At 66.9% G+C, this 8,509-nt stretch overlaps 1 protein-coding gene across 1 annotated transcript; it reads left to right on the top strand.

Moving 5' to 3' along the window:
* Nucleotides 1–847: 847 nt before the first annotated feature.
* Nucleotides 848–8,276, top strand: LOC133068903 (collagen alpha-1(I) chain-like). Its single transcript, XM_061159818.1, has 10 exons — nt 848–937; nt 1,101–1,281; nt 1,516–1,578; nt 2,602–4,423; nt 5,419–5,600; nt 5,955–6,137; nt 7,021–7,086; nt 7,168–7,236; nt 7,419–7,582; nt 8,118–8,276. Exons 1-10 carry the CDS (start codon nt 848–850, stop codon nt 8,274–8,276), a joined length of 2,979 nt encoding a protein of 992 aa, XP_061015801.1.
* Nucleotides 8,277–8,509: the final 233 nt, after the last annotated feature.

Raw genomic sequence — 8,509 nt, 5'->3', positions numbered from 1 at the left:
GTCCTGCCGCCAGGTGGCCTGTCGGGCCCCAGAGAAGCGGGCAGCAGCTGGCATCACTGGCAGAGCGCGGGCAAGAGCACGAGTCTCCGGCTCCAGCCACGGTGACCGGCCCTCCAGGCCTCTTGGACCTCAGTGTTCAACCTGGGGACGCTGCACTCAAGGACCCACCTCCTTTCTGCTGCCATCAAAGCCCGTCTACTTTGTGCTCTGATTTCAGAAGAGAGAAAATACCTGCTCAGTTCCTAACGGGGAGAGGGGAGGGGCGGCTGGCCCAAGGGTCCACCGGGCAGATGCAGCCGTCTCTGATGCCCACGTGCCGTGTGATCCCGGGCAAGGCACTCCCCCTCTCTGAGCCCCGCTTCCCGACCAGCTAACCAGACGCTGAACACACGATGCCCGAGGCGCCCCCAGCGCCCTAGGATGCGGCTCACTCAACACGACCCAGGGACAGTGAGGCCTTTCCCCACAACCCTTCTCTAAAGCCCCTTCCTCAGACTAGCCGTAGATGGAGGCCGCCGGGCTCTGCTTGTCCCTGGGCACCGGGGGCCTCTGCTGGCCCAGACTCCTCTCTGCAGACTCACCCCAGCCTGCAGCCCCCATGCGTGCTGACGGTCCCCGCTCTGCCTTAGCCTGCATCCCCCGTGACGACACAGAACCTCAAAAAGGCCACACCCCGGGCAGCACGCAGCGCACTAATTCACACTAAGAACTGCCCACACCCCAGGAGTTTATGTGAATTATTCCCTGACAAGTAGGTAACAGTTCCCAGTTCACAGACGACAGAACTGAGCCTCAGAGAGGTCAAGTAGTTTTCCCAAGTTCACACAGCTAAAAGAAAAAGGCCAAGATGGGAGCCTGGATCTGTCTGCTCTTAACCATCAGCGTTCCTGCCGAGATGTCACCACCGCCCCAGGCTTTCACAGGACCCCAGCAGAGGGTGGGGGGCTGAGAGGCATGGCCCGTGGGACTCTGCCCCCCGCCTTGGCAAAGGCAGACCAACAGGCCCTTCAAGCAGCTAAACCAACCATGTCCCTTGCAGTTGAGTGCACCTTGCCCATGGTCACATGGTGGGCCTGGGGTAACGCCTCTCCGCACCACAGGGCAGCCCGCAGTCCACACTGGCACCCCAGGATCCTGGGGGTCCTCCCACCACTGCCCTGGGTCCTCCAGCCGTTCCCTCTGGGGGCCAGCCTCACCCTCTCTTGGCCCCTGTTGGCTCCTTCCTGGAAGGTTCTGGAGCAGATGGAATGAACCCATCTTGTAACCTCACAGGGATGGGAGGTGGGGCAGGGGAAACAGCAGAAAAGAAGCGTGACATTAAAGTCAAGCAGCAACTTTCTTGCCCATGAATTTTCAGCCACAGAACCTCTCTAACGATCCAAGAAAGAGACACGGAAAGACACAGACAGGGAAAGAGGCAGAGCCACTGCCCCCTTCTGCAGGGATGCCGATGCTGCTGGGTGATCACACGGCAGGTCCCTCCGCCCCTCCTCTGGCACCCTCGCCCCCCTGCAGGTCCTTATCGTTCTCATGGGCAGCAGCCACTCAGGACGCAGCACTACACGAAGCATCGCACACGTGTCGCTTGTTCACTCCTCGCGGCACCTGAAACCCCACAGCTGCTATCACTTCATCCTGACAACTAACTGAAGCTCAAGGTCACACCGCCACCCACCGGTAAGCCCGGGTCCCCCAGGGATGCCCGCCCGTGGCCCACTCACACCCATATCTGCCTCGAGGGTCTCCACTCTGCAGACAGACGTGCGCTGGGAATTCCAGGGCCACGGGCCCCATCGCCCAGCCAAGCCCCCTTCTGATCAGACTCCGTCTGGAACTGCAGCCACAGGACTGCAGGAGTCCCAGGAAGTCATCTGGTTGGACCCCTGCCATGTACAGGCAAGGAAAGCAAGAAAGAGGCTTGCCCAAGGTCACACAAGGTCACAGGAATGAGAAGCAGCACCTTGAATTAGACTCGGGCCTCCTACCTTAAAGCAGGAACCTCCCCACAGCACCCTGAGGCCCGCTGAGAACTCACTGCTCATCTCAGCTGGAAGAGAGCCAGAGCACCCCAGGCAGGCTCGGGCTAAGCTCCTGCGTCCAGGGCCATCAGTGCGGCCTTTCAAGTCATCCTCATCAGCTGGACACAGCGTGACCTTGGGAGGCCCGTGACACCCCCTGAACCCCCAGGCCTCCTGTGCCGCACTGGGAACCCTTCTGGGGTAAGGCTCTGCCCCTGCAAGGAGGCTGTGTGGTGTTGCAAACAGTCTCAGGCGCGCTGCCTTGCGGGAGAGGGCGCTGCAGTTCTCGCCAGAGGCTAGGTCACAGAGGGGTGCCCCCATCCCCTCAGCGCACCCCACCTGCAGGCAGGCCAGCAGGACTGGGAGAGATTCAGTTACCATAAACTCCAAACCCCCATTTTCCAGATGAAGATACTGAGGCCTGGCGGGGTAAGAGTTGTCCAAGGTCACAGGCGGAGTGGACATGGAAGCTTCCCGACTCCGCCTGGCACACCAGGAGCGCAGCTCCACACCGCCACCCGCGCGGAGCTCCTGCAGAGGCGGGGAACGGAGGCGGCGCCCTGCTAGGCGACCCGGCCGGCAGGTGCGCCCGTGGGCTTGCTCGCCCACCGCCCTGCCCCCACACGCCCCCACTCCCCACGGGGCATCGCATCACCTGAAGGCTCAGAGAGGTGCGGCGGCTCGTCCAAGGTCACACAGCACAATGAGCAGAACCTGCGCGCCTACGGCACCCCCACCTCACCCCGGTCTCTCCAAGCTACGCCGCTCGCCGGGATCCCGGGCCCTCGCTTCCCCACGTACTGGCCGCGCGCTGGCTGGAGTAGAAAAAGTTTCTGGGAGAGGAAGGGGCGGAAGACGACGCCGCCCATCCCAGACCCGGACGGCCACCGCCGGGCAAGGGGCGCAGAAAGGAAGCGCGCTCCGCCAGGTCCTCGGCGGGGTCCCACGCCCGCAGCCACTCTCCGCCGTGGGGTTCCCGGGGTAATTCCGGATTCTCCCCCGAAACCATCAGGGTGCTCCCGAAGCGCGCGGACTCCCGGAGCGCCGTCCCCCACCGCCCAGCATCCGAGCGTCCCAGGCGGGCACCGCCTGCGCCCCCAGCCCGGCCGCCCGCGCGCGCGCGCTCTTACCCGGAGACGGTTCGGCGTGGCGGCCCGAGCTCGCGGCGATAGCGGCGGGCAGGACGCCGTGCTCCCGGCCCCTCTCGGCGCGTCCCGGCGTCCGGCCGCGGCGGCTCCGCCCGCTCCCTCGCGCCGCAGTAGTAACACCTGCCCCGCGCCCGCCGCCCGCCAATCCCGAGGCCGCTCTCGGCCGTCCGCACTCGGCGCGGGCCCGGCCTCCCAGCGCGACCCCCGCCTCACGACCCGCCCCGCTCGGGCCCGGGGAGGGGGAGAAGTTTGCGGTGGGCGGGGCCGGCCGCGCGCCCCCGGCGACACCCGGCGCGCCCCGCCACCCACGGGCGCTCCGAGCCTCTCGCGCGCCGGGATTGGCTGCGAGGGACAGCGGGCGGGCGCCTCCCCGCGCTCGGGGACCGGCTCGCGGGCGGGAGGGAGCCGATTTGCTCCGGGGCTACGGATGAAGGCTTTCCTGGTCGGGAAGAGAAAAGGGAGGCGAAGAAGAGCGGCGGAGACAAAGGCTGGGGAGGCGGGGGGCGTCCGCCCGGAGCCCAGGTTCTTCCCGCGCCCCCGGGGGGACAGGACGCGGGCGGAGGGGCCCTGCGGGGAGGACACAGGACCCCCGACCCCGCCCCCAGAGGGCACCTCCGTGGGGCCTCTCGGGAAGGCCGGGCCTGGGCCCCCCACCCCAGCACAGCGGCCAGAGGGGCAGCGGGGACGAGGAACCCCTGAGCCCCTCCTCCGGCCTCGGCACCCAGCGCCCGGGCCTCCGCACCCGCTCAGCCGCGTGGAACTTGGCCGGTGTCGGCGCCCCCGCCCCTCCACTCGGCTCTCGGGAGCTCCCTCCTCTCTGCTTGCTCCCGGCCTGCAGACTCGGAATCCGGAATCAAGTTTGGGGTTTCACCCTGGAAGTGACACCCCCAAATCCAGTGTGTTGGGAGAGAGCTTAGCCGGGCTCCCCGGGGCGCCTCACCTCTGCAGCGGCAGAGCCGAGGAACCCCCGAAGGCCCCAGCCCTGCACCCCTTAAGTGTCCCCTCCTCCCTGCGTCCCCAGCCCGCCAGCCACATCGGCCACCGCACTGCGGCGCGGCAGCGCTGGCGCTGGGCACCGACCAGCCAGGCACGGGCCAGGTCTGCGGAAAACGCTGACTCGGGGTTTACAGGCTGCAAGCGCGGGAGTGTGTGGCACCTGCACTCCTGGCTGGGGGCACGCGGGCGGAAAGGGGGGCGAGCGGACCCGCGCAGAGACCCTCTGGTCCGTTCTGCTGACCCCTCACAGGCCTCCCGTGGGTCAGGGGCTCGAGGTCAGCTGTTGGGCAGGAGGGGAGGTTTCCTCCCCAAGCCCCCCCGCCCGGGGCTGCTGGTCAACACAGCGGGGACCTGCCCCCCAGGTCGCTCTCCCGTCCCTCCTGGGAGAGAGAGAAGCTCCTCCCCTGAAGCCCACAAAGTGTCTTCTCCCAGAGGAGGGAAGGAGCTGAAAGTACCACGGGCTGGACTCAGGTTGGACGCTTGGTATTTCCTGATGCCCAGGGTCTGGGGACACCACCCTGCTTGATGACTGGACCGTGATGTTGGTTGGACGCAGGGGGATGGATGAAATGGGCCTCGTGGCTCCTTCTGGTAAAACGGAGCAAAAGATCCGCTGAGCGTCACTCAAAGCTGCCTCCAGTAAAGTGGTCCAAGGAGGGGTGAAATGGCCTAATTACAGAAAACAAAGCATTTATGGAGGGCTGTCTGCTCCTTGGAGGGCAGAGCTCCCTCCAGCGTGCCCTTCCTCCCCAGGAAGGGATTCTGCACGGGCAGGGGACACGGCCATAGGCTCGCCGGGGCAGTAGGAACACTGTGGCCCCTGGCGAAGAGGAGCTTAGGAAACCTCCCACACCAGAGGACCCTCCCCCCGGGAGGGCGGTCAGGACAACTTCCAGCCTCGGTTTCACTTGATCCTGGAAACACCCCCAAGAGGCGGCAGAGTGAGTGGGGCAGCCTTCACCCCGTGGGCCCCAGGAAGCCCCCAAAGGCTTTGAAAGCTTGTATCTTGGGGTGCGGTGTGGTGTGGAGCTGGGCCCTGTGACCCGGACGCCAGCCCTCCCCTAGTCCGTGTGAGCTGGGGGCACACCTGTGGCGATGCCTGTCCCAGGGGCTCCTTACCTCCCTCCGTGCTCCCCCGACCCTGCCGCCGCCCCCCCGGAGGCCCCCCCTCACTGGACACGGTCCTGCAGCCGCACCTGCTCTGCCCGGGGCCCGTGCTCCAGCTGCGCTGAGGGCGGTGCTCCTTCTGTGCACAGAGCCTCTGCCCACGCCGCCCCCGCCTGCGCCGTCATCCTCCCTGTGCGTGTCGCGGGTCACCCCTGGCTCTCACCACCCCCTCCCCAGACCGCGGGCTCGGGGGGCAGCACACCACCTCAGCGCCTCCGTGGCTCTCAGGCTCCTGGAGTCCTGGCACTGCCTCTGTATGCTGTGACCTTGGGTGACCCCTGAGCCTTGCCTTCGCACCTGCCACACGGACTCCAATTCCAGCTCCAAGCCGGAACCACTGCGGGGACTAACGGGGCGAGGTGTGTACAGAGACCAGCGCCGTGCCTGGAGCAGGCGCTCGGCTCCTGCTGGAAGGGAGGGGACGGAGGATGGAGCCTCCTCGCCCGCCCTTCTCCCCAGGGGCTCCTCTCCTTGCCCCCCGCCCCCTTTCACCCAGCAGCTCCTGAGCCCTCATGTCTGTCCCCGGCTTCCAGGATGGACGGACAGCAGCTGCAGCCCCCATCCCTCCCCGCCCAGGCCCGCCCCCCCCCCCCCCCCCCCCGTTCCTGGCTCTGCCCCGCATCAGCCTCGAATGCCAGCACAGCATCTCCCCACAAGCCACGTCTGGCTAAGTCCACGCTCACGGCCCAGGAGGGGGCCCCTACGCCGCCTCCACAGAGACCCCCGAGCTGCCCCCGACCTGAGCTGAAGCCACTGCTGCGGGCTTGGCAGGGGGGCGGCTGTCAAAAGGGGCCCGGGGAACTCGCTGGTAGGCTCCCTGCTGCTGTCCCGTGTCCTCCTTTCTGTCTGATCTGGGCCTTCACGAAGCCCGCTGCCTGGAGGTGGGCAGCCCGGCCCCAGCCCTCCCCCTGACGCCCCTCAGCTGGCCCTGGCAGCCTTGCCAGCTCCCCCAGCCAGTCCAGCAGCTGCTCGGGGAGGGGAGGGAGGGGAGCGCCCTCCAGAGGCTGCTCTGGCCCTTTCCTGGGCCGGGTCCCCACTCCACCTCAGAGCTGTGCAGACAGCGGTGACTCTCAGCTCTTCCTCCAGGGATGCAGCACCTGGGCTTCTGCCCAAAGGGCGTCGAAAGCCCTCGTAGCTCCGTGACCACTGCCGGCGCCCCTGGCGGCCCTCCCCACCTCCCCTCCCCATCCCATCCCCCCTCCGCCGTCCCCCTTCCCCCCACCCCTCCCCCTCCCCCCTCCCCTCCCCATCCCATCCCCCCTCCGCCGTCCCCCTTCCCCCCACCCCTCCCCCTCCCCCTCTCCCCTCCCCATCCCATCCCCCCTCCCCCGTCCCCCTTCCCCCTCCCCCCTCGCTCCGCCCCTGGCTTCGCTGGACAACCTGAGCAGCACTCTGGGGCCACAGACTTGGAAGGATGGGACCCTCATGGCTGGCAGACTCTGGGGTTGAGACACAGGCTCTGAAACCAGAGGCCTGTGGGGAGAGGATCGCGGCTGTGCCCTCTAGTGGCTGCAGAACCTTGGGCAGGTTACGTAGCCTCTCTGTGCCTCCTCTGTCAAATGGGGGCACAATGGTTTGCACCTCATCCAATCATTGCGAAGACGGCGTAAGTAAAAACACGCAGAAATGTGGAAGGGCGTCTGGGCCATGACGGGGCCCAGAGTCATCAGCTCGATGCCCGCTCTCTGCAGGCGCCGATGCGGGAACCGGCACCTGCTCACCCCGAGCCTCTCCCAGAGCAGTGGCTCGTGTGCCACGTGCGAGGCCTGCGGGCCGCGGCTGACGCCCACCTCCCCTCCCCCCCCCCCCCCCCCCCCCGCCCCGTCCCCTTGTCCCAGCGTTTGCGTCCCTCCGTCAGGCGGGGCTGGAGAGCTGCCCCGGGGACACGCCGCATCCACAGCTGTCCGGTGGGGGGGGCGGGAGCAGCAGGCCTGGCAGCCGTTAGATTTGGAGGTTTTGATAAAGAAGTTGTCTAAAACAAAGAATGTAGCTGACAGGCGAGCCGGACCGCACAGCAGGGCTTGAGAGTCAGAGGGAGGGACCCTCCGAGTGGGGGAAGGTGGCCGACACCGGACCCCCTCTGACCCAGGGACCTGGGCAGCAGGTCAGGGCCCCCACCACCTGCCGGGAAACCCCTCAGATGGGCACTTCACCCCTGAGGGTTCTCATTCTCCCAGGGGGCACGCAACCAGGAGGCACCTGGCAGGGCAGCTGTGGAGGCTCTCGGGGGGAGGAGGTTTCCTGCAGGAGCAGGTGGGGGGGATGAGGCCAGCTTGGGGGGACAGGTTTCCTGCAGGTGGTGGGGGCGTGAGGCCGGCTGGGGGGTTTCCTAAAGGAGCAGGTGGGGGTCAGGGTCTGAGATGACGACAGTGAGGACAGTACTCTCCGTGGACCAGACTCTACTCACCCCACACATACAAAACCCCGCGAGAGGAGTGCTCCTGTGCCCGTTTCACAGGGACAGAGAGGGTGCAGTGACCTGCCCACGCTCACAGCGGGGGAGGAGGGTGCAGGGTCTCCTCTGGGCCCTGCCCCACCCCCTCTGCCCCCACCTCACCGATCAAGGCCAGGTCCATGCTCCTCCCCATAAGCTGGACAGGCTGTGGACTGCTGGGTGTCGCCCAGTCCTTAAGTTACGCTAAGAAACGGGTGTTTGTGCCCAGCTCACGGCGGAGAAAACCGAGGCTCCACAATGCAAATGACTTGCCCAAGTTCACTCGGCAGCGAGGGGCCAGGGCCAGCGCTCCCTGCCCAGGCCTCCCGGTCTCCCACACGGGCTTCTCTCCAGACTCGGGCCAGAGACGCAGGCCCCGAGAAGAGCGGAGTTTGGCAGAGGCCGCGAAGAGGAAAGGAATTGGGTCTGAGCAAGGAGGCTCTTCCCCGAGAATTCAGGAAGCCCCCCTGTGACCGCGTCAAGAGCAGCCTGAGGCCCGTGTTCAGGGCGTGAGCCACCTGCTGGGCAGGGAGCACAGCTGAGGCGCAGGATGTGTGTCCTCAAGGGAGGCCAGCCTCGGGGAAGGAGACGCTGGCAAGGATCCCCCTGTCCCGCAGCCCCTGGACGTGCGTCAGCTCTGCTGGCCAGCTCCAGATGGCTGGGATACGAGCCCTGCACAGCCGGAGGGAGCAAGGCGTGTGGGCTCGGGGAACCCTGGCCCTGGGCGGAGGGCGCCTGACTGGGGC

The sequence above is a fragment of the Dama dama genome, chromosome 14 (assembly GCF_033118175.1).
Source record: "Dama dama isolate Ldn47 chromosome 14, ASM3311817v1, whole genome shotgun sequence".
NCBI lineage: Eukaryota > Metazoa > Chordata > Mammalia > Artiodactyla > Cervidae > Dama > Dama dama.
This window is presented reverse-complemented; position numbering and strand designations above follow the sequence as displayed.

Coding starts and splice junctions, on each gene's coding strand:
- LOC133068903 (XM_061159818.1), top strand. CDS start 848: ATGGGAGCCTGGATCTGTCTGCTCTTAACCATCAGCGTTCCTGCCGAG. Junction 7,087..7,167: donor AGCAGTGGCTCGTGTGCCAC/GTGCGAGGCCTG, acceptor CCCTTGTCCCAG/CGTTTGCGTCCCTCCGTCAG. Junction 7,237..7,418: donor GCCGCATCCACAGCTGTCCG/GTGGGGGGGGCG, acceptor CCTCTGACCCAG/GGACCTGGGCAGCAGGTCAG.